General features: G+C 60.1%; 1 protein-coding gene across 1 annotated transcript; it reads left to right on the forward strand.

Moving 5' to 3' along the window:
- Window positions 1–2,908: 2,908 nt before the first annotated feature.
- SCLY (selenocysteine lyase) lies at window positions 2,909–23,859 on the forward strand. The gene is made up of 12 exons (XM_090285206.1): window positions 2,909–3,040; window positions 8,385–8,497; window positions 11,626–11,726; window positions 13,968–14,148; window positions 16,599–16,726; window positions 16,869–17,033; window positions 17,860–17,966; window positions 19,734–19,770; window positions 21,036–21,119; window positions 21,579–21,678; window positions 22,560–22,635; window positions 23,515–23,859. The coding sequence occupies exons 1-12, from the start codon at window positions 2,952–2,954 to the stop codon at window positions 23,684–23,686; spliced, it is 1,353 nt and encodes a 450-aa protein (XP_090141332.1). The 5' UTR covers window positions 2,909–2,951; the 3' UTR covers window positions 23,687–23,859.
- The last annotated feature ends 894 nt before the right edge of the window (window positions 23,860–24,753 follow it).

The following is a 24,753-nucleotide window of genomic DNA, read 5'->3' on the forward strand; positions in this document are numbered from 1 at the left end:
AGAAACCCTGTTCCCCTGGGTAACGTGACGGAGCAGGAGGCAACCTGGACCCCACAGCCATTGCTCTGTGCTGTGCCAGACCAGTCACAGTGGCACAGGACAGAAACTGGGAGATGCAGAAGAGCAGCGGGGTGGAGGAAGGCCGGGCCACACAAGGGTCCAACCAAACCCACGCAGGGACTGGCCGCCTGGGTCCTTCCCACCCCGTGGTGGTGGGCTGTGACTGGGCCCGGGCCCCCTGCCAGCCCCTGCCCGAGGTACCTGGCCTCGAAGCAGCACTTCCATGCCTTGTGTGGTAAGGTCCACTCTCCACAGCTTCCCTCTCGGGGCTCCTTTCAGGATTCAGTGCCCTTGGAGCACCCTCTCTCCCAGGCAGATGGACGCTCCCAAAGGCACCCTCACCCCTGCCAGGCGCTGGGGCGCCGAGCGTGGGGTCTGCCCCTGCGGCTTCCTGTCCTATCCCCGTCACCCTGCAATGACCAACTCGGTTATCACAACAGGGTTATGGCATGTGGAGTGATGCGCAGGAGCACGTGTGCTCCGGACAGTCCCCTCCCGGAAGCTGCTCTCGCTGGCGGCCCACCTTCCATCAGCCGACAGACTCAGATCTGAGGTCTGCTTTGCTGGAGTAAATCTACCGGCCTGTGAAAAAAGGATTGCAGAAAAAAAAGGAACAACACCCAGCAGGCTTCCAGGACACACAAGGCTCAATGAAATGGCAACAAGGTGAGCCTAACCGTGACCGGTCCACAGCAGGGGAGTCTGCATCTAGGCAAACGCCAAAGAGGACGGCAAATGAAGACGTTCTGCGTGCACGTGGAAGCTGACCGTCATCCCAGCAGATGGGCAGTAAAGTAAAACCAAGGCGTTCGTTGGGGGGGCTGTCCTGTGCATCGTAGGGTGCTGAGTAGCATTCATAGCCTCTACTCACTAGACCCCAGAAGCCACTACCCCTCTGCCCCCCCCCCCCGGTTATGACAATCAAAATTCTCCCCAGACATGGCCGGACGTCTCCTGGATGGGAAAAGAAGCCCTCCCAGTTGAGAGTCACTGTATCAGGCGGATGTTTTTCTGCATTTTCCATCTGCATTTCTGAGCTGAGGGGCCCTATGCCCCGGCACTTAGCTCGGAGACTGGTCCCTCAGCCATGCCTGCTCTAGTCAGGTCTCTCATCGCACTGCCTGGGCTTCTAAAGGGCGGTTTTAGGTTCCGAGCAAAACGGAGCGGAAAGTATACAGGTACACGCTCCCCCACTGCCGACGTCCCACAAACATAGGCAACTGGTGAACCTCCGCTGACTCATCATCATCGACGTCAGTCCACAGTGGCCCTCGGGGCTCTCTGGGTGTCGCACACCACGTGGCCTTTATTAGACTGCAAGAACTCCCAAGGGCACGGCGTGTACCCACCTCTGCAGCCTCTCACCCAGGGCAGTTTCCCCGCCCTAAACATCGCGGCACCCCTTCACACCCCATTCACTCCCCGACCTGCACCCCTCCCAGCACGGCTGTCCTGAGACGCCCTGTCAAACTCACCAGGGCCCAGTGCTAACACACAGTGGGCGCCTCGCGTGTCCCGCTGTGCCCTGTACCCCGACCTTCACTGATCCCCTTCCCTTCTCCCATGACTGTCCCTGCTTTCCTCTGCAACGACTCCCTTAAGTGCTGGCCCGTCCTTGAGGGCTGGCCGCGCTGGGATAGAAACAGCTCCGTGTGCCCGAATGAGAGGCGAGGACGACGGGGAACGTCGAGGCTTGCGAGGGCTGGGAAAGACCGTTCCTGGCCCCGAGCGGGGAGACCACTGCGCTCGTCCCTGAAAAGCCCATTAAAACGCATCCTCCGGACAAAGCGTCCCGCGCCCCAGTCCTGGCTCTGTCGCTGCGGGGGGACGCGCGCCAGGGGCTTCTGTCGCCTCCGCTGCCTCGCGGAGCAGCGCCCCCTTGGCAAGGCTGCGGCCTCCGCGGCGGTCCGAATTCGCGCCCGGCACGCGCCCTGCTCAGGTCGGCCTGGAGACAGGTATGCGCGGGGTGGCCCGGCCGTGGCTTCACCAGCGACGGGAAGCGGGGCGCGGGCCTCCCTTACAACCCGCGCGACTTCTGTTACGCCTGGCAGGACGCTCGCCCGTCTCCCGACCGCACCTCCGAGGCTCGGCCACGCCCGCGGCCCCCGGCTCCTCCCGCGCGGCGGAAGGCGCTCAGGCGTGTCGCTGTGCCCGTGCCCGGCCGCCTCGCTCTGGCTCCGGCCCCGCACTCGCTCTCCCCGCGGCCGTCACCCCCCAAAGCCCGCCGGGATCTACCGCCCTGCCCAGACGCCCCCGGGGCCAGCGCAGCGAATGAGCCCTAATTCCACCCGCGTCGCCCATGCAGAGGCCCCTCCAGCGGGGGCCTTGGGCGCGGGCTTCAGGAGACCCCGGGCCCGGAGGCGCATGAGCGTGGCCCGTCGGCCTCCGCGCCCGGTCCCGCTCCGGGCGCCCGGTCCAGCGGGGCGGACGCAGGCGAACCCCGCCTGCCGCGTCCGCCGCCCCCAGCCCGGCCCACGCCGCCCCCGGGCCGCTCCTCCCACCCCGCCCACGTCGCCCCCGGCCCCGGGTGCCGCCCTCCGCTGACGCCCGCGGACCCGCGCAGGGCCCTGGACAGTGAGGACCGGACCGGGTCCCGCCATGTTGGGTTCCCGCCAGCGCTTCGCGGCCGTGACCACGCCTCTCCCCGCCCCAGGACCGTCACCTGACCACGCGCAGCCAATCACCATCCCCCTCTGTCCCAGCCCGGGAGGCTGGCCCGCTGAAGCGCGGTGATTGGCTCGAGGTGCCCAACTCAGCCAATCCGGACGCGCCCCGGTCCTCGCGGCCCCGCCTCCCCCCTCGAATCCCCGGGCAGCTTTCGGGCTTAGCATGCTGGGCCGCTGGGACAGCGCCTGTGGCCGGTAAGTGGGGCCGGGCACGTCGCGACCGGGATGGAGGCGACCGCGGCACCGAGCACGCACGCGCGGGGACGCGTGGCGAGTCCGCCCAGCGGCCACGAAGAGAAGAGCCCGCCGGAGAGGTGCGCGCTGGGCGGGGAAGGCGAGGGGAGCCGCGGGAAGCCGCCGACCCCTCCTCCGGGAAGCCCTCCGCGCGCCGCGGGGTTGGGGCACGGGGACCGCAGCGAAACCGTTGGGTCTGTTTCAATGATCCAGGCGGGAGGGGTGGTGGCGGGGGAAGAGAATGCGCTGAAGGGGAACCCGCAGCGCTCGCCGGTCGAGCGGGGCTGGGAACGCAGGGTTACGAGAGCCGCCGCCAGGCCACAGGCCCGAGCTCCTGGGAACGCGGGGCGCAGACTGGGAGCGTTTCCGGTCCCCGGGCCTCCCTGGCGGGGCAGGGGGCGGGCGAGGGTGGCGGTAAGGCATTGCCCTGTGTGTGGCTTTGCGCCCCACTTCAGGAATGTGTTAAATACTCTTAATTTTTTTTTTATAATCGTCTTTACCTGAATATGAGGAGTGTGTGTGCCTTTAAAATCAGACCAGCTCTCTGGTCGGGACAGAGCGGAGGGGAGCTGGGAAGTCCGCGGGGGCAGGAGACTCGGGTGCCTTTTTGCCTTTCGGTTAGGAAACTGGTAGCGCGGAGTGTGTGGAACCAACGCCGACAGCACTTTAAGGGAGTGGCGGGTGATGGAGCAGAGAGCTCGCCCAGGCGTTCGTCTGAGAGTCCGGCCGGAAGCGCCGAGCAGCAGGCTGGAAAGCTGCCGTCACTCAGCGGACACCGCGAGCGTGGGACAGCAGAGCCGAGTCAGAAGGGGGGCCCTGGCCGGCCAAACTGCCCAGAGCCCCAGAGCCCTGCACCTGCCGGGTGACTGGGAGCAGCTTACAGACAACGCAGCGCCTTAAAACACTGTGGTTTGGCCGTCAGGCCGAGGGGGAGTTGTAAGCCCACCGTCTTGCGGTCCCTGGGTGTGGGCCTCACCTGGGGTTTTTTGTTGTTGTTGTTGTTTTAAGATTTTATTTCTTTATCCTTAGAGAGAGGAGAAAGGAGGGAGAAAAAGAGGGAGAGAAACAGCAATGTTCAAGTGATACATCAGTTGGTTGCCTCTCATGCACCCCGACTGGGGACCTGGCCCACAACCCAGGCCTGTGCCCTGACTGGGAATTGAACCGGCGACCCTTTGGTTCACAGGCCGGTGCTCAGCCCACGGAGCCACACCAGCCAGGGCTGGGCCGCGCTTGTATTAGCAGGAAAAGAAATGCACCTGGGGTGCTACAGCCGCGGATGCAGTCAGCACTTCGATCTCGAGACCACCCAGGTGTCCCAGGCTCCTGTGATGCGTGAAGGGGCTGGTCCTGCTGGTGTTTAAGCACGGCAGGCTGTACGACAGGTAGACGTGATCGTGAAGAGGCACCTGAGCCGGGCAAAGCTGGAGGCAAGACTGCTTACTGAGAAGAAAGATCTGAACTGAAACTCAGATTTCAGGAGCATGGTATGCAAGCCCCTCGGCCAGCAGAAGCAATAGAGAGGCCAAGCCCAGGTGAACCAGTGACAATTTTGGAATTAAAAGTATCTGCCTCCCGAAGACAGCCACTTCATGAACTTAATCTATCACCGGGCAGTGAAAAAAATAAGAACGAAGAATGGAGTGAGGAAATGAAGACCTGATATAAAAATGGAAGTTATTCAGAGACGTGTCAGGGTCTGCAGGATTTAGAAGTCTGTATCTCATTCTGGGGTACCTGCCACCTGTGGAGGGACGGATTATTGGAGCTACTGGGGAAGAAAACCTGATTGTAGTGCGTGCCCAGCCCCAGCCCCAGCCCCAGCCCCAGAGGCTGGGCCGCAGGGAGACGCACACCCACAAAGGAGGCTGGGAGAGCGCTGCTCCCTGCAGACGTGACTGTCATCAGATTGGGGGTGCAGTGTGAGCTAAAAATTCACGTCCCGAGCTTGGTCAAGTAGTAGCAAACAGGACATGATCAGCGTGCACATTGTGTGTGAAGGAGAGAAGGGAATTCACCGATATGTGAAATTATCGGGGGGGTGATTGGGGTAAAGCCAAGCTCTGTAACTGCCGCAGACTGAGGGCCCCTGGAGACCAGCCTCGCCCGCCTGCAGCCGCACACCCGCTGCGGCGAAAAGGAGGCAAGACGGTGCCTGGAGGGGGAACACAGGATTCCTGCCTATTTCAGGGTCCTTGTCGCGGGTGAAGGGGCGGCTGGCGCTGCCGTCTTTTGTGCTGCTGTTGTTGTTGTAAATCTGGCGTTTCAGGGACCGCAGCAGGTTCTTCAGAGCCAACGGCGGTGTACCCTTTGGTGCCTCCGTTTCCCCTTTGGAGTTACCTGAGATTGATTAGTCAGTTCTCCTCACTAGTAGAGGTGGGGCTGTGTCCCGTAATTACACTAATAGAGGTGGGGCTGTGTCCCGTAATTACGCTAATAGAGGTGGGGCTGTGTCCCGTAATTACACTAATAGAGGTGGGGCTGTGTCCCGTAATTACACTAATAGAGGTGGGGTTGTGTCCCGTCCTTACACTAGTAGAGGTGTCCCGTACTTAAGAAGCTAGAAAATAGCTCATAGTCGCAGTAGTTCCTGGTATGACATGCTGTTACGCAGAGAAATATCATAATTAGTAAAACAGGATGGAAGTCCAAGTTCTCAATCAGGTTTTTCATGAGGCTGTGTTCCTATAATACTTGAAAATCTTTAAGGAGAAGAGAAAGCTCTGCAGTGTGGTTCGTTTGTTTTCCGCTCCAGACAGTTACATTCCGTAGGAGGATTAATTCTGAGGTAGTGTTGGAAGTATTGGTTGCCCAAAAAATTCGTTCGTTTTTTTCCCATAAGATGGCTCTAGCAGTGCTTAGTTGTCCTTAACTTCATTCAAAACAATTTTATTAGACTGTATTGTGACAGCTCTCATATCAGCATGCATTTTTTAAAAACATTAAAATTGGTGAATTTTTGTGTAGCCATTTTATTATTGAAGATGGAAGAAAATAGGCAACATTTTTGGCATATTATGCCTTATTATTTCAAGAAAGGTAAAACAACTGAAACACCAGAAAGAATATTTGTGCCGTGTACAGAGAAGGGGCTGTAACTGATCGAATGCGTCAGGAGTGGTTTGCAAAGTTTCGTGCTGGAGATTTCTCACTGGACAGCGCTCCAGGGTCGGGTAGAGCAGTTGAAATTGACAACGATCAAATCGAGACGTTAATTGAGAACAATCCGTGTTCTACCATGTGGGAGATAGCGAACATACTCAAAATATCCAAACCAAACACCGAAAGTCGTCTACGCCAGCGTGGTTATGTTAATGGCTCTGCTGTCTGGGTTCCACATAAGGGAAAAAACCTTCCTGGCCGTATTTCCTCATGCAGTTCTCTACTTAAACATAATGAAAACACTTCGTTTTTGAAACAAATTGTGACTGGCAATGAAAAGTGGATACATTACAATAACGTGGAACGTGAGAGGCCACGGGCAAGTGAAGTGAACCACCCCCAACCACAGCAAGGCCGGGCTTCACCCAAAGAAGGGGATGCTGCGTACACGGTGGGACTGGGGGGCGTCCTCTGTTATGAGCTCCTTCCGGAAAACCAAGTGACTAATGCCAACGAGCACGGCCCCCAGTGAGACCCGCTGAGAGCCGAGCCCGACAAAAGCATCCGGAATCAGTCAGCAGGGAACGCACCCTCTTCCATCGGGACAGCGCAAGACCGCGTGTCTCTCTGACGACCAGGCCAAAGCTGCACGGCCCGGCTGGGAGGGTCTGACTCCTCCGCCGTATTCACCAGCCATCGCACCTCGGGGTTTTCGTTTATTTGGGTCTTTACAAAATTCTCTTAGTGGAAAGAATTTCAGTTCCCTGGGGGGCTGCAAAAGGCGCCAGAACAGTCTTTGCTCCAAAAGGTAAGAAGCTTTGGGGGATGGGATTGTGAAGCTGCCGAAAGGGGGCGGAAGGCGGCGGGACAAACGGCAGATGCATTCGTCGTTCAGTTCGGTTGTTGGTGAAAATGAAAAACGTGTCTCTTATTTTTTACTTAAACACAGAAGGAACTTTTTGGGGGTATAGGAAAGATTATAAATAAGAGTATCAATTTGGTTAAAATTAACCATTTTATACGACTAAGCAATAATGTTAAACATCTCTTTCCTGATTATTTATAAGGACTTGGTATGGCGTTATGACTAAATTGTATCTGAATTATAGCCTATGCCCGCTTAAATTTTTTGATTACATGTAAAGAGAAGCTGAATATAGATGTGGCTCCCACGCTGGTAAAGTGTATCTACAAAATTATAGACTAACAGGCTGAGGGAACATCGGAGCTTCGCTTTATCACAACTACCACAGGGTAAATAAAGCAGCCGGCTTGTTGTGTGGGGTCAGGCTTCCATGGGCTGTTTGGCAATACCAGGTAACGTGGTGCTGTGTATTTACTGCACTTTACTAAGCAGGGGCCACAGAGCTAGAGTGTTTCTGCTGCCTGAACCCGGCACGGGACAGGCTGCTTTCTGCAGGGATGTTGAGCTCCCAGAGGAAGTGGAAAATGTTAATGGAGGCCGAAACTGGCGGGATTTAATAAGCGTGGTCATGGATTATGCCTGCATAGGTCAGCACGGCGATTTCCTAAAAAAACAAAAAACGATGTTTTTACAGCCATGGTTGGTAATTGTGTTTGAATTTTCATGTGGATCTGTTTAAACACTGTCGCTGATTTAAAAGTTAGGTAAAATAATTTATCAGGCAGCATTACCTCCTATGTCCGGTTATGAAAGTTTCTGAAGGTCTAAATATTGGTCAGAAGGGACACAGGTAAGTGTTGCCTAGGAGGGTCTTGCAGAGAAGGTGCATTCTCTGTGGCGTCTGCCTGTTGTCCAGCCCCTGCTGCGTCAGGCCACCGTGCTCAGCGCTGGGGACCGGCAGCGAGGGGACCAGCAGAGCCCCTGGAGCTGCTCTCTGTCACTTTCTGTGGACGCAGTCACCAAGGGACCGGTCCCCTGCCAGCGACAAGGAGAGCTGAGGGGGAAGCCGCAGGGAAGGGGGGTGGGAAGGAAGGGGTGGGTGGCTGCGGGGACCCTCACCACCAGGTCAAGTTAGAGCATAAACAACAACGCAAGGAAGTGGGGGGAGTGGTCATTCTAGGTGAAGAAACCCAGAAGTTCAAAGGGAGCAGCAGCAGGCCTGCCCCAGGGAGACCTGCCCCCTGGGGGGAGCGGAGAGGGAGGGAGCGCGGAGGAGTGGGCGCCGGGCTCACCCCCACCCCCACCCTGCTCCCAGAAAACCGGGGACGTCGGGAGGAAGAGCCCGGTCCGCGCGCTGCGATGACTGACTCAGGAGCGCGCCGCTGGGCCGTTCCGCGCTGCTGTTGACGTGGTGGCCCTGCTGCGAGTCCCCAGCCCCGTCCTCCCTGTCCCTGCAGGAGCGTGTACATGGACTATAATGCCACCAGCCCCCTAGAGCCCGCCGTCATCCAGGCCGTGACCGAGGCCATGCGCGACGCCTGGGGGAACCCCAGCAGCCCGCACCCGGCAGGTAACGGGAGGGGCGCGCACTGGCGCACAGGTCGGGGGGGGGGGGGGGGGGGGCACTGACGCTCGCAGGCGTACACGGGGTGGGGGTGTGGATGGGCTGTGTGAACGGCAGGTCCTGAGCTCCGATTCTTGGCAGCTTTCTTCAGGGAAGTCCAGCTTGGCGTGCTGAGCCTGGTGGGGACCACCGTGTTCCACCCCGGCCACATGCCCCCGTCCCCCTCTCTCGGAAGAACAGACGTCGTATTGGGGGTTATTTGTAATGAGTGTGCCTATTAAAACCCTTTCACATGTCTCTCAGTTGAGCCTTACAAAACTTGCAAAATAGATCTTTTAAATCATCAAGATCAAAAATAATCATGGTCTTTTATAAAAATGAAAATTACTTTTAAATTCTTTAATTAGAAATGTTCTTAGTTCTCATTTATTCTTGTTTTAATGTAGAGCAGCGATTTCAGCCTTTCTCATCTCATGGCCCACGGAAACTGATTACTAACATTCTGGGGCATACACAAATGTATTATATTTTTTGCTGGTCTGACAAAAAATATAGGTATAATTTTGATTGATTTACAAAAAATAATAATAGTAATTACCTACCCTTTTTGCTCTAAAGTGATTTTTTAAAATCAGGTGCCTACTTCTGGCTGGTGTGGCTCAGTGGACTGAGCCTCGGCCTGCAAACTGGAAGGTCACCAGTTTGATTCCCAGTCAGGGCACGGGCCTGGGTTGTGGGCCGGGTCCCCAGTTCGGGGCATGTGAGAGGCAACCACACATGGATGTTTCTCTCCCTCTTTTCTCCCTCCCTTCCCTTCTCTCTGAAAATAAATAAATAAAATCTTTTAAAGAATTAACTTAGGAAATAATTATCTGTGACTCTTTATTGGCTACATTTAAACACTGATGTAGACAAAATAATGTGAAAACAAGAAAACACAGGAAACACTGAGAGCATCAGCTAAAAAAAAATCAGGTGCTTATACCTGTCTGTAAAGATCTCTTATACCAAGAACTAACCAATCAGATGCAACCTTATTATACAATGTGACCAATAAGATTTTTCATATATACACATATAATATATTGTATCACCTCTGTATTTTTGCTTCAGGACAGGGCATTCCCACCAGACAGCGATCGCGGGGCTGGCTGCTGTCGTTTTTCTACTTCACAATCTAAGGGAAGAGAGGTCCGCGCCCCCTGCGTGTGTTTCAGAACTCCCCGCAGCACACCAGCCAAAATTCCTGGTGTGGAGCATCAAATTGGAGGTTTTGGAGAATAATTTGCTTAAAAGTCTCTAGTTTTACGGCAGAGTTGCGTACTGTTTTGCGGATGGTGAGCTAAAGCTGTACCTTTCTGACCGGATGGTCATCAGGGGTCATTAAGATAAATTCCCAGAACCATGGGGCATGAGAAGAACCAGCGTTCACACGGGCCGCGCCCCCGGATTGATGGGGGGGCGGCCCCTGCTCCCCCAGGAGTGGCAGCGGCAGCAGCTGCGGGGCTTCCCCACCTGGTGTCACGTTTCGCTGCGGCTGGAGAGCTGATGGCATTTTCAAAAAGGGGACCCAGTCGCTGACAGACAAGTCGGTTTGCTGGTGCCTGTGTTATGGCCAAACTGGACGTTTCCTTGGCCCTCACCTTTCCTCCAGTAACATTGAACTTCCCGGTGTATTGACCTTGACAATATGGGAAACAAATGCCAATAAAAGCAATTAATAGGGAGAAGTTTACAAATACCCTTCAGGGAGAAATAATATTCTTGTACCTTGACAGCCCTTGTTTCCACAAATTAAGAGCCATTACTAAGAAATGCCTTGCAGCTCACGTTTTGTTGATATCTAGGTGCGGGGGAGGACAGCGGCCTTTGTGATAGAATGACAGTTACTTTCACAGTCATTATTACAACTTAATAATAATTCCCTCGGGGGGCTGTACCGAAGGACAGCGCCAAGGCTGTGGTCGCGTGCATCCGCTGTCAGCAGCTGGTCCCGCGTGGACCTGGCTCCTCCCGCTCTGGGCTGGGGCTTTGCCCACCGTACGCACAGTCTGACAGCCTCGCGGGCCCTGCCTCGGGATGGGGGATGGGGACGTGGCCTCACCGCCAAGGACTCGGGTCCTGCTGAGGGACACAGAGAGTCAGGTTCCCATGAGCTTCTGAGTGACTGTCCAAGGAGTTCATCGTGGGAGCCAGGCCGCCCCCCTGCCTTTGCAGACCGACATCCCCGCCGTCTGTTCACGGGTCCCCACTCCCAGTGACTGGCTCTTCCTAAGGACGGGCACTGCTTACAGCAAGAACCTGCGCAGCCGCGTCCGGACTGCGCACTACGTGGTGCGTCTATTTTTACCACACCCCATTTTTACGTAGGTTTTATTACACATATAACTATATATGTCACGGTGCCTGCTCAGGTTGTTGGCGGTCTTGTTTTGTTGCAGACAGGACTGACCGTTGTAAAAGCGGAAACGGTGGGAGATGGCTGGTCTGAGGACTGTTCAGTGGGAATGGCCACTGATGTTTTCAGGGTCCCTGCCCGGGAGCCTCTCTGTCCCTGCCTGTGTGGGGGGGCTGGTTCCTGGAGCCGCAGAGGCTGGGCAGCGCGACTGCGTGGCCCCCCGAGGCAGCTGCGTCCCTGAGGCAGCTCCCCCGCCTCCCCCCCCACCGCCCCCCCCCCTCCGGGACCGCAGGGGTGACAGCGCCCTGGGCTTTGTTCCGAGGAGCCCCGAGTCCTGGTTTCGCAGTGCGGTCAGGAGCTAATTCCCCACCCTCTGTTCCCCTGCCTTGAGGAGGGGGAGGCGAGGCAGGGGGCCTCCATTTCCCCTGTGCGCTGGCGTCGGGGGAGGGGGGGGAGAAAAGCGTGTCTGGAATGTCCGGGTTCCCGGGCGCCCTCCCGTGGGTGTGTCTGGCTCACAGCAGCTCCTCCAGCCTCGGTCGTGGTCCCGGATGGGCTGGTGTCTCCCTGCTGCCCCTGCACTTGGTCCCCCCAGATGGCGGCAAGTTATCGCGCCCACGCTGACGCTCGGGTTGGAACTGCCAGCTCCAATCGCACACACCCTCATCCTGGCCCTTCTGCAAACACACGGATTCGCTTGGTGAGCGACGTTAATGAATCTGCATCTTGGTCCCTCCAGGTAGGAAGGCCAAGGGCGTTATCAGCGCAGCACGGGAAAGCCTCGCCAAGATGGTCGGGGGCAGAGCACAGGACATCGTCTTCACCTCCGGGGGCACCGAGGTAACGTCTCCGGTCGCGCGCTCCGAGCCGCCAGGGCCAGGACGAAACAGGCGCGGACCGCTTGGTGGTGCTTGTTAAAGAAAGAGTGATGTTTGGTCTTGCTGTTTGATAAACGCGTGATGTGATTAGCAGCCTTTATCTCATAAGTAAATTCCGGGCTCCTGGCAGGATATGTGTAATGTAACCCGCAAATCCCGTTGCTTTGCGGTGCTGCCTCAGTGCCGCACGTGCCCCCTTTCCGTCGCCCCGGAAGCGGCCCTTTAAAGCCCTGCTCAGGTGTTCGCCTGCTGGGAGTGAGGGGTGGCCCCTGCACCTCTTTTTAAATGGGGAGAAGATGCTCAGGCCACGCGATGGCACCGAGCCCATGGCTCCGTGAGTGACAGGCAGTGTCTCACTGGCTCTGGAAAGGGAGGCCCGCAGGCCGTCCGTGGCTCACGTGACGGTCCACCCCGAAAACCCGAAGAAGCTGCAGCTACGTTATTTGAGTTCATAAGAGGATTTAACAAACTTATTCAACTGCGTTTTTATAATACCAGCAACACAGTGGGTGTTTACCAGAACAACAAATAACATCAAATATATGGAAACAAATCTGGTCAAAATGAATCTGTGAGGCCCTCCCCCACCTTAAAGCAACAGACTATTCTGAGCCGCCCGACAAGACCGGAGTCAGTGCAGCGAAGGACCGTGTTCGCAGACTGAAGGGCTCAGCACCGTAGACACATCCGTTCCTTCCAAGTCGCGCTGTGGATTCAGTGCGACCTCCGTCAGAATTCTGACCCTTTCCTGGTGGAGCCTCACATGCTCATTTAGATGGGACTGCAAAAGCCAAGACTCGTAAGGCGTCCTGAAGACTAAGGACCCAGGGACATGGCCCGCCGTGCGTAGGGGGACCTGTCACGTGACTCGGGGCCACCTGCCCTGGTGTGCTCGGGACAGCCGGGTGTGCCTGTGGTCCCGGCTGCGGGTCCAGGGCCGGCCCGGAGGACAGGAAGCCGCGGGAAGGAGTAAACGGCGCTGGGAAAGCCATGTGCGCAGCGGAAACAGAAGTGGGTTCAGCTTCACAGCCCCCAAAACTCCAGGTGTAATAAAGACCTAGTCCTGGAAAGGAAAACGCATAAAGCGTGTAGGTAATAAGTTAATATATATTTCTTATCTTTTTATTTATTGATTTGAGAGAGAGAGGGGGACATAGATTTGCTGTCCCACTTACTGAAGCATCATGGGTTGATTCTGGTACGTGCCCTGACCGGGGATCAAACCCACAACCTCAGTGGATCGCAACGACACTAACCAACTGAGCTATGCGGCCAGGGCTTCAGTTGATATTTTCTGGTGCTTAACAGTGATGACTTCCTTAACTCTAGGAAAGCATTAACCAGAAGGGACGGATAACTTCTGCCCCAGCACAACAACGCAGGACACTTTGAGTCACCCAAGGACACCGTGGAGAGAATAAAAAGACGAGCGACAGCGGGAGAAGGTGTTTGCGCCGTGCAGGTGACGAGACAGTGTCAGGACCTGCAGCCAGACAACCCAACAGAAACGTGGGCGAGATGCTTGGAAACGCATTTCACAAAGAAGCCTGGGCGGTTGCCCCAGCAAGGAGGTGTCAGCCTCCCACGGAACCCGGGTCCCGGAGTGAACACCAGCAAAGTGCCCCTGCACGCCCGTCCGCATGGAGCGTCCCCGTGCGGGGAAACGGGGACAGGGCGGGAGGGCAGTGATACCCAGCCCGGCTGGGCAGGACACAAGCCGGGAATGCACTTGGAAGGTGGTGGCATCGTCTGGCGCAGGGGAGACGCTGACCCTCGCAGCCAGCAGTCCCACTCGGGGTACATGTCCTAGACACACCGGACGCGTGGGCACCGGGGACAGGTGAGGACTGTGGGTAGCGGCATTGCTCCTGACAGCCAGAACCTGGGACAAGCAGACGTCCCTCAAGGCTGGAAGGGGCTGGCATTAACCCCTTGTGGCCCAGACCTGCAGCAGCCGGGACGGGGCTCGCCATGACCAGCGCAGAGGGTCCCTCGGAAGGGGAAGCTGAGCCTGGCAGGGCAGAGCCGAGGTCGCCTGGCTGAGGCGGGGGCGGGCTGCCGCCAGGTCGCCAGGCACTGTGACCATCACTGCAGGACCAGCGGCCCTGGGGGCTGGTGGCCCGGGACCACAGGATGCATTTGGGTGGTGACCTGCTTCTGCCGTCAGGACAGTTTCTGTGAGTGGTCTTTGCTGTCTCTGCAGTCAAATAACTTGGTGATTCATTCTGTGGTGACGCATTTCCACAAAACCCACACCTCGGAGGGGGACCCGGCCAAGCATCCTGGCCCAGCCGAGGGGGCCGTGCCTCACATTGTCACCTGCACCGTGGAACACGACTCCATCCGTCTGCCCCTGGAGCACCTGGTGGAGGAACACGTGGCCGGTGAGTGGCCAGCCTGGCGGGGCCCCAGCAGGGACAGCGCCGCCGCCCCCGCCTAAGGGGCTCGGTGCGGGGGGGCCCTGGGGACAGGGCAGCGGGCTCCCTGCCCTCCTGCACTCGGACTTCCCGGCTGTCCTCGGGTGCAGGGCACACAGCTGTCCCCGCAGGCCGCCCCACGGGCAGCGGTGGGAAGCGTGACGCGCAGGTGCCGGCCAGCCGTCGGCCCCCGTGTCCTCTGATATAAGAAAACGGAGAGATGGTCGTCCAGTCAGGCAGGAGGGCGGCCCGAGCGATGAGTCCGCCCGGCCACAGTGGCAGTGGCCCTGCCGCTGTCACACAGAAGGAACTGGTCCAGCTTTCACTTCTCCTGTGGTGCGAGGTCTCGACACAGGTGAAGACCACTGACCTTGAAAACCTAAGAGCTGCCCTGGCTGGCGCGGGCGTCACCCCCAAAGCGGAAGGTCACCGGCTCCATTCTCGGCGAGGCGCACGCCTGCGTCCCTGGTCTGGGCACTAAGGGGGGGCAACCAACTGATGCCACTCTCCCTCCCCTGCTCCCTCCTTTCCCCGCTCTCTGAAAGTAAATAAGATCACTTTCAGAAAAAGAAGAAGGAAATGTTTTAAAAGACAAGAAAACTTAAGAGCCTTTCTCCCCAAAGACAGCCGAGGGTAGCCCTCTCCTTGAAGCGGGAGGGGGTTTCTCGGCCTCCGCTTCTCGCCGGGTCTGCCTGAGCTGGTGCGGGGCGGGGGGCTCCGCCCTCAGGGTCAGGGGCTGCGGGGAGCCGCTCCCTGGCCCGGGCGCCTCGCGGGCTTTCCCGTGTGGTGGGCGGAAAGGTTTTCCTCCTGCTGGGCTCACCTGAAGACACCAGTTAAATTTTTTTAAGAAATTGTTTAAGTCCGGTCTAACTTTTGATTCGGTCGCCCTCTCCCTGCTGCTGCTTCTGCCTGACTTGCACAGCGAGGGACGCTGGCTCCACACGGTCCCTAGTTACTGTTGCCTCTAACCCCGTGTAAAATTACACACATCATTACAAAGTATAAAAACGCACGTGAGGGAAACAGTGCGGACTGCCACGGGTGTAGCAGCCTGGCCGCCACGTGGGCGCACTCAGAGCTGCGCAGCCACCGCGTTCGCACACAGATGGTGTCCTCGCCCGAAGAACCCCCGCATCTGCTAACGGCGCGCCCCCTCCCTCAGCCCGGGAGCCCCCAATCTGCTCTCTGTCTTCAGAGGGTTCCCGAACCCGGACTTCTTCAGATAAACGGAATCATGGCCCGGGTGGTCTTCCGTTACCGGCTTATCAGCACGCTTCCACGCGTCATCCATGTGGTCGCGTGTGCTGAGACTTAACTCCTTTACGCAGATGAGTACGTTTTGTCTTATGTGACTAACAGTCGCGTTGTCCTCGTCCGTTCCCAGAGGGTGCCACCTGGCCTGACGATAATGTCACTGAGCCTTTGTCTGCAGTGGTGTCTGCGGGCACGTTGCCTGTCTCTCAGGCTCGGGTCCCGTGGTGACCGTGTGCGTCCTGAGCAGCTGCCGGGAGGGTTCCCACTCCTCCCCGTCCTCGCCAATACCTGTTGCTGTCTGCATTTTTATTACCCCCACCCTAGTGGGTGCGGTGTGGCCTCTCCTGGTGTTTACCTGCGTAGCCCTGGGGTTGTTGACATTGCGTGTCTTTTCGGGTCTTCATAAAAAGACAGTCCAGGCCAGCCTGCCTCCCCTGGGCCTCCGGGCCGAGTCCTGGAGCAGACACTGAGGTCTCGCCCTTCCCTGGGGCCCCACCCCATCCCAGAGCCCTGGGTGCCTGCCACCTTCCAGGTGCAAGGCGGGGTGCTCGGCCGCCAGGACCATCCTCCGCCTCACTGCCAGCCCCGCCCTGCTCTCCACGCGCTGTGTGCCCTGAACGTGGACGGCCAAGGACCCATCCACACGTTAGCGTCCTGAGTTTGTTGCCCTCGTCCTGTCCATCTAACACCGCGGTCCTTTGTCCTCTCTCCGGGGGCTCCTCACCCCTCTTTAGAAATATATCTGTTCTCTGTTTCTGAGGGGCCTTGAGGGGGGAGGGGGTGTGTTTGTCTTTTGAACCAAAACCCTCTGTTTAGTCACCTCCGCTGTTCTCCGTCTGCAGTAATAAGAGCACGTGCGGAACAAGTGCTCGCTCAGGCTGAGTGAGTGGAGGTCAAGTTCATGGTCCCTGAGAGGCAGACAGGAGAGCATTGCGCAGAGCAAGCCCCCCACCCCCTAACTGCGCTTCATTAAGGAAGCCATCAAGTTGACCGTTTCTGGGTGGGGTGGTCAGGGGGGTTTATATTCCTTCTTTATAGTTTTCAAAACGTTTACAATCACGTGCTTTTTAATTGCGGAAAGTGCTTTTGTGAAGCCGCGTCCCAGGGAGCTGTCGAGAGGATGCTTCGTAGATTAATGTCGACACTTGTGCTTCTTACCCCAGCGGTGACCTTTGTCCCGGTGTCCAAGGTGAGCGGGCAGGCCGAGGCCGAGGACGTTCTTGCGGCTGTGCGCCCGGCCACCTGCCTCGTGACCATCATGCTGGCCAATAACGAGACGGGCGTCATCATGGTGAGTCGCTCTCTCCTTCCACGGGCGCCCGGCGGGACGGTCTGGGCTGGCTCTCCTGCGGTTTGCCCGCTCAGCTGCCGCATCGCTTACTGGGCTCCGTGACATTCCTGCCTCGCTCTGCTCTCTCGTGTCCCCACCGCAGCCCATCCCCGAAATCAGCCGGCGGGTGAAAGCGCTGAACCGAGAGCGGGCGGCAGCTGGGCAGCCGGCCATCCTGCTGCACACGGACGCCGCGCAGGCCCTGGGCAAGATGCGCGTGGACGTGCAGGACCTCGGCGTGGACCTGCTGACCATCGTGGGGCACAAGGTGCGCACCGCCTGCGGGGGGCGGCTTGGGGACCCGAGGGGCCCTGAGAGCAGAGCCTGAACAGCGTCCCTTGCCACCTGCCACCTGAGTGCCTCCTGACAGCTGGGCAGCCCACAGCCCTCAGGAGCTCACAGGCGGGGCCAGCGGCCGCAAGATGTCCCCCCGGGGCAGGAGGGGCACGGCCAGGCGAGGCCATAGGAGGGCACCAAGGCCTGGGAAGGGGGGCAGCTGCGTAGCCAGGCGGGGCATGGTCCCTGCAGCTGGGGGCGTGGGGCTGTGCAGGCCCCTCGTAGGCCCCTCTGCCCCCCCAAGGATGGGAGACGTGGGCTTCCGGAAAGTGCCGTCTGCACCTCAGTGTACGTGTGCAGGTCCAGCTGTAGCGACTCACCCTAACGGGGGAGCAGGGAAGTGGTCCCCCAGGAAGACACCCCGACGCCGGCCACAGCCTGCACCTCTCCAGCGCCCTGTGGTTCGGCAGATACTAAGCTAGTTCCTGGGCGGGGGGCTGCCTGGCACCCAGACTCTCACCAGCTTTGGTTAGTTTGGGTGTGAGAACGTGGACTCACACTCAGAGAAAGCCCTTGAGGACCTCTACTCCCAGCTCTGTCCTTTGACACACCTGACCGTGTGACGTGCACGGGGCTCTGCCACCACGCATCCGGGACACAGGGCCACCCTGCCCCACGTCCTTAAAGGCCTTTGTAACCCCGGTGTGTCCGGAGGGGTGCAAGGGGCGGAGCCGTGGCCCTGTGGGAGCCTCTCAGCACTAAGCACGCACATGTCCTTGGAAGGTCCTCGCTGAGTAATGACTGGCCTGTCCTTTCAGTTCTACGGGCCCAGGATCGGAGCGCTTTACGTCCGGGGGCTCGGGGAGCAGACCCCGCTGCACCCCATGCTGTTCGGAGGCGGACAGGAGCAGAGCCTGAGGCCGGGGTAAGGCGGGTAACGGGGCCTCTGCCCCGCGGCCATGCTGCGTGTCCCAGGCGGTGGCTTCTCTCTGTCCCTGGGCAGCACCGCGTAGCCCCGTCTCCTTCGCTGCTGGGCCAGTGTTGGCTCCTCCGTTGAGTCTACGCTTTGGACTCACAGGTTGCAGGCTTTGGGATGAGGAAGGGGATCTCAGTTTCTTTAAGCTGCTTCAAAGCATCAGTTCCCTCACCGCTGTGGCTCGGCCACCTCCGAGGTGCCCACCACGGGGCCCTCCGGGCTGGGACGTGCCGCTGTGTGGCTGCGGGTGAGAGGGGGCTGGGCACAAACACCTGTGCCCCGGGGACAGGCAGGGAAGCTCCGACCAGGGAACGAGGTGGGACAGTCAGAAACTTGAAAAAAGACACCAGTAGGTGCCAACACTGAGCTGACAAAGATGCTAGAATGATCTAACGGAGAGTTTAAGGCAGTCACAGTAAAAACACTTCGATGAACACCCTGGAAACCAAGGAAATAGAAAGTGTCAGCAAAGAGAAAGCTGTTAAGGACTAAGTGGAGACTCTGGACTAAAAGCTACAATCACTAAAATAAAAATTTGGTGATGGGCTCAAGAGCAGGGTAGGGAAGCAGAGGAAAGGATCCGTGAACCCAGAGAGAGACGAATAAACAGAATTATCCAACCTAAACAGCAGACAGGGCACAGAGTGGAAAAACAGCAGAGCCCAGGGCCCCGAGGGCCGTAGCAGGAGTCGCAGACCTCTCCCGAGTCCCGGAGGAGAGGAGCACTGGGCGGGTGGAAAAGTACTTGACATAATGGCTGAGAACTTCCCAGATTTGCAGATTTAAGAGGCTGAGCAAACTCCAAACAGGGTCCAGTGAAAGGAATCTGTGTCACAACATATAATTAAACTTCTGAGAGTGAAAGGCAAAGAGAACATCGTGGGACCAGCCAGAGCAGGAATGACAGCTCACCTAGAGGGGAATTAACCCCCTGGCATCTGGAATGTATAAGGAACTCTCAAAACTGAACAGGAAAAAATAAATAAATAAAATCCCCAACAATTCAGTCAGGAAATGGACAAGAGGCATGAGCAGACATGTCACCACGGGGACCCCCTGGCAGCGGACGGGCCCAGGGAAAGATGCTCAGCATCACTGCCATCAGCAAAGGCACATGAGAGCCACGCCTGTCGGAGTGGCCAATGGGACGGCGGGGACACCGCCCGCGCTGGGGGGAGCAGAGGCTGGGGCCCCGCGCACGGGCTGCTGCACACGGTCTGGCTGTTGCTTTAAAAGCTGAACAAGCCGGGAGCACGCGGGCGTTAGTCCCCGAGAAAGGAGGGCAGAGGCTCACATGCAGCCGCCGGCCCAGCGCAGAGGCTCCATCCAGGGCAGGAGAGCCCCCCCCTCCAACCTCCCCCACCAGCAGCCGCCCAGACGCACGGTGACGAGTGAAGGGCCGGGCTGTGCAGTGCGCCCCGCGGAGCCGGACCCAGCCAGGCGCTGGGACGCCCGTTAACACACCCCAGCCTGGAGCCACGTCCAGGGGATGGCGGCGACTGGGAGAAGCCCAGCCCCAGCGTTGTGCGTTGTGCGGGTCCAGTTATAGACTGTTCTCGAAACGACAAAGTCACAGATCAGCGGCACGTGTGTATGAAAGGTGTCGCCGTGACTTTGTCTTCGATGGAGCACACGGCTTTCACCTAGACAGGCTGCCTTTCTGGGACGCTTGTCATTGCTTCGCACGGATGCGGGACCGAACCCCCTGTCTTACAGGACGGAGAACACCGCCATGATCGCCGGCCTGGGGAAGGTAAGCCCTGGGGACCCAAGGCAGCCCGCCTCCTGTGTCCCCCCCACACCTGCCCCAGTCACAGCGTTACCAGCACCGAGGTGGGGCATCGGCACGCCGGGCGGCTCTGGGACACAACCGGTGTCCTGCCTACCTGGGGACAGCCGCGGACTTGGGGCTCAGCCGCATGAGGTCCCCCACACTCTGCACTGTAGCCCCAAGCCCAGGTTGTCCCCTGCGCTTCTGACCAACGGACGGGGGAGGCTCCCCTGACCCTCCTCAGGTTTGGTTAACTCACTAGAGGGGCTCACAGAACTCAGAAACGGCTATGCACTAGATCGCTGGTTTGTTACTAAGGGATGCGGTGAAGGGGAGCAATGGGAGAGACGCAGAGGCGGGTGCAGCTGCCACGCCCCCTGGGCACCCCGCTCTCCCAGCCCCGTGCCTCCAGGCCACCAGGCTCTCGTGGGGCTTCGGTGGTCACTGACTGCATCTCCAGCCCCTGTCTCCTCCCTGGCCCGGGGCCTCTGACACCGAGCAGGTCCTGACTGTTCCCCTGGGAGATTCACATCCCCACCTGCTTGCTTGGTGTCCTCCCCTCTCCTTCCTCATCCCTCTCCTCTGGTGGAGCTTCTACCATCCAGGCTCTCACTTCAGAAATCTAGCAGGTGCCCTTGACCCCACTCTGACCCCGCGCCTGCTGCAGCAGCCAGGCCTGTCCGTCCTGTGTCCATGACAGCAGCAGGGTCTGCCTTGTCCGCTTCCACGGCCACCGGCACTTGACCAGGTCATTCCCGTCCTTTGCCCACACCTGCCAGTCTCTTCCTTTCTCCACGCGCAGATCAGACCCTCCGTCCGAGTCCAGGGCCTTGGTCCTGCTGCGTCCAGACCCAGGTTGGCCTGTCCCTGGGCCCTGGGGCCACCCTCACTCTGTCCCAGGGGAGCACACACCTGTCCCTGCCGTGGCCTTGAGTGCTGGTGGCTGCCCTGCCCAGGCACCCTCCTGGCTCCGCGTGTCCCCTCCACACACCCCGCCCCTGCCTCCCCTGCCATCTCTGTCTCCGGGGCAGACAGGATGGACCTTTGGGCTGAGATTCTTTGGGGCCTCATGGGGCACGGGGTCCCAGGAGGGGCCTGACAAGGAAACTGAGGGGGAGTGTGGGCGGCACCGAGTCCTTGTCACCGACCCGTCCCAGGGTCCGCGATGCTCCAGAAACGCCCCCTCCAAGCTCCCTGCTGCCCTGGGCTTCCCACTGACTGGACGTGCTCTCTCTCGCTGTCCCCAGGCTGCCGAGCTGGTGACCGAGAACTGCGAGGCTTACGAGGCCCACATGCGGGACGCCCGCGACTACCTGGAGCAGAGGCTGGCGGTGAGCGTGGCGGTCCCCTGGGACTGGGGCGCCAGTGGGGACGTTGGGGACGCGCGGCCCCAGGGAGCAGGTGGGACATGGGAACTGACTGTCCTGGAGGGAAGGAGCTGGTGCCCGGGGTGCAGCTCTGGGAGCCTCCGGGGTCATGAGCAAAGAATTTAAATGAGATGTGAGCAAGTCCGGACCCCCCAGAGGGACGCCAGGCTGAGCAGACCGTCCTTTCCTGACTCAGGATGAAAACGCACCCGAGACGGTGCCTGTGTGTGAGCGGGCGTCTGTCCCCTGATGCGTCGGTGTCCCCGGCAGCGTCCCTGTCTGTCACAGGCAGCTGCTCGCCGACAGGAGTTAGTTTCTGGGTTGGGGGTGAGGTTCTGTCTCCCAGAAAAGTGTCAAGTTCAGGTGGTTGGTGGGCGGGGGCCTTTGGAGCTGCCACCGAACAACGGTTCATTGATTTTTCAGGCCGAATTTGGTCAGAAAATCCATCTGAACAGCCTGTTTCCCGGGACCGAGCGGCTCCCCAACACGTGTAACTTCTCCTTCCGGGGACCCCAGCTCCAAGGTGACAGCTGTCCTCCTGGTCTCTCCATTGGGGCGATGGGCACAGTCTGGGCTGCGCTGCACGGTCACAGCGAGGGGACCGGCGGCTCCGAGGGCAGAGTCTGGTGCTGTCCCCTCCAGGTGGCCTGGGCTCTGTGCACTGTCCCCCTGACTGCGGCGGCCCCCCCAGCCTCCACGCCGCCCAAAGCTGTCAGGGAGGGAGGGGAACCAGCCTCGTTTCAGGCCCTTTTGCAGCAAATTTGACCCAGGGTCAGGGCTGGAGTGAGGACAGGAGCCAATCCGCAGGTCCCCTTTGCTCCTGCGACAGGGCCGCGCCTCCCACGCTGGAGGCAGGTAGGGTCATCACACTGTGGACACACAGCAGGCACTCCCGGCTGTCCCCAGTCCCCGAGGCCCAAGTCCAGGCGGTGACCCGCTCTATTTCATGGCAGGACAATAGGGGCCTCAGAGCCCCAGGAGCCACGTCTGCAGGGCACAGCGGCTCCTTAGAAGGGGTCATGGCCAGTTTGTCCTGGTCACGGGCCCGGCAGTGTGTTTGTGCCATGAGGAGCCCTGGGCGGCACCTGGGCCACGCTGGGGAGAGCCCCGGCGGCGTGCGAGCTCAGCGGGAAGGAACCTGGTGGCCTGTCCCCTTTGCCCAGGCCTCCGTGCCGGGGGGTGGGGGGGTGGGGGTGCTTTCCCTGTCTCCCCCGTCTCCTGGGGGCAGACTCCACAGTCCCGTGTCTTGCCTGCGCTGGGGCGGGGGGCGTGGGCTGTGCCCAGAGATTCCGGCAGGTGGCACGAGGGCAGGGGCCCCAGGACTCGCAGCAGAGAAGAGGCCGGCGGGGGACAGGGGCCCGCCAGGACTCCCCGCCCCAGCAGGGACGTGTTCTGTCTCCGCAGGCCGTGCCGTGCTGGCGCAGTGCAGGGTGCTGCAGGCCAGCGTGGGAGCCGCGTGCCACTCAGACCACGAGGACCGGTAAGTGCTCTCCAGGGCGCATCGGGGAGCTGGGCCGGCGCTCGACCCGGAGAGCAGGACATGCAGCTCTGGGGCAGGCGGGGCGGCGGGGGCTCCCTTCATCCTCAGGAAAACGGGGCTCCTGCAGCTGCGGCTCGGTCAGACTTGGTTTGCAGGTGCAGGCGGGGGTGTGGGATGGCAGGCCTGGCACCCCGAGCGAGAGAAGGGGGCCCGGCCATGGCTGCTGTGAGTGTGGGCTGTGCAGCTGGGGACAGCACCAGGGCCTCCGAGCGCATGCGCAGCGACACGGCCGGGGTCGGTGACGGGCATCCAGGGCAGCCGGAGGTGGCACAGGGGCAGTGAGGCCAGGCCGGCCTGGAGCGCAGAGAAGGGGCTCGGGGCTGCCCCCACTCAGAGTGGCCCGTGACCCTCGGGCAGGCTCTGAGGCGCCCGTTCCTGAGAGGAGGAAGCCCTGGCCCAGGGGTCAAGCAGGCGCAGCCTCTGCCTTCACAGCCGGGGGCGGGGGTGCCGGGGCCGAGCAGGGGCTGGCAGTGCATCTCAGCAGGACGGGCGTCCGTCGCGGCCCTGGGTGGGGTCCCTGCAGTGCCGCCTGGAATAGAAGTGAGGTCACCCCCCCGGGGAGGGCTGGGTCCAGGGCCGTGGTTGCCGCTGCCTGGCCTGGTTCTGCCCCGGGTCTCGGCTGCAGGGCCTGCGGCTCCAACACCTGGCTCCGGGCACGGAGGTGTGGACCCAGGCGGCGTCGGGTGCCCGCTCCGCCATGCTGTCTGGGCCCCGGGCCTGTGGGCGGCCTGTGGAGGCTCAGCCCCGCGTCCGTCCGTCCAAGCTGCCTTTGTCCACAAGCCAGGGCTGGGCAGCTAACGCCGGTCTCCTGCCCCACAGGCCGTCGCCGGTGCTGCTGAGCTGCGGCATCCCCTTCGACGTGGCCAGGAACGCGCTCCGGCTCAGCGTGGGCCGCGGCACCACCCGGGCGGAGGTGGACCTGGTCGTGCAGGACCTGAAGCGGGCCGTGGCGAGGCTGGAGGGCCAGGCCCCGCGCCGGGCCGCCTCCTAGGAAGCCCATCCGGGGGCTGTGCCGGGACGGCCCTCCTTACAGTGTCTGGGCGTGGCCGACGGGCTCCCGGGTCCCCTTGCGGGGCCGTCACCGTCCAAGTGGAAACGTCTCGGCTGTGACCGCGCTCCCCTCCGGGAAGTGAGCCCATCGTGAGCACCCGTTCGTGGAAGGTGGCCTTTTCACCCAGAAGATCAAGTGTTTATAACTGTCCGTCGCCGTCATGAAAACAGGAGGCCGGGGTCTGCCCTCCCCTCGGGCCCTGGTCAGGCCCCTCACAGACGCCCCGCTGCCCGGCACCCCCGGCACTCAGGCCCCAGGCTGTCGGCCGGTCTGCACCCCCGCCCCGCCCTCACCAGGCCCCAGACCCCTCCGCCCGCCTTTCCCTTCTGATCCTTTGCTCAGGGTTTCAGCTCACAGGGCTGAGTCACAGGCCATTCCTGAGGTGGGACCGGTTCATCCCGGACTCAGGCTTCACCCGGGTTTTATCTGCGGGGTTCTGTCATCCGCACGACGCTGCGTGGCATCCTGACCCACCTCAGGTGTCCTGTCTCATGGAGAGGTTACATAGGAACACGATGACATTGGGAAACTGTCAGGGACTAACGGGACTAATAAAAGCCTCCAGCACTTGGACTGGGGTTTGGTGGGCTCCCAGCAGGCATCCTCTCAGGGGCCCCAGGGGGTCTGGGCTGGTTGTGCAGAACCCCGACTCCTCACTGAAGAGTCGGCTGCGCTCCAGCTCCAAGCCGTCTCTGGAAGCCCCCTGGGGACCGGCCCTGATGTGCTGTCCACAAGGGGGGCTGTGCACGTCCTGCCCCTGACCTGGGACCCCGAGCTGCGGCCCGCAGGCTCGGTCACTGTGGCTGGGCAGGGGCTGAGGCAGGGCCTCGGGACCCTCACCCTCCCTCGGGGCCTGGCCCGTGGCTGGCCCTGCACAGCCACTCAGGACCAGCGTTGGCACAGATTTCCCGGGGAGGGCGGGGGTCGACTCCGGCTCCTTATGCGGGGGCACAGCCAAAGCATTTAGACTCCCACGCGCGCCATGGTAAGGTCCCCAGGAGCAGCCC

This window comes from Furipterus horrens, unplaced genomic scaffold (assembly GCF_987537825.1).
Source record: "Furipterus horrens unplaced genomic scaffold, mFurHor1.1.pri manual_scaffold_1, whole genome shotgun sequence".
Classification (NCBI taxonomy): Eukaryota; Metazoa; Chordata; class Mammalia; order Chiroptera; family Furipteridae; genus Furipterus; species Furipterus horrens.

Coding starts and splice junctions, on each gene's coding strand:
- SCLY (XM_090285206.1), top strand. CDS start 2,952: ATGGAGGCGACCGCGGCACCGAGCACGCACGCGCGGGGACGCGTGGCG. Junction 11,727..13,967: donor TCACCTCCGGGGGCACCGAG/GTAACGTCTCCG, acceptor CTGTCTCTGCAG/TCAAATAACTTGGTGATTCA. Junction 22,636..23,514: donor CACTCAGACCACGAGGACCG/GTAAGTGCTCTC, acceptor CCTGCCCCACAG/GCCGTCGCCGGTGCTGCTGA.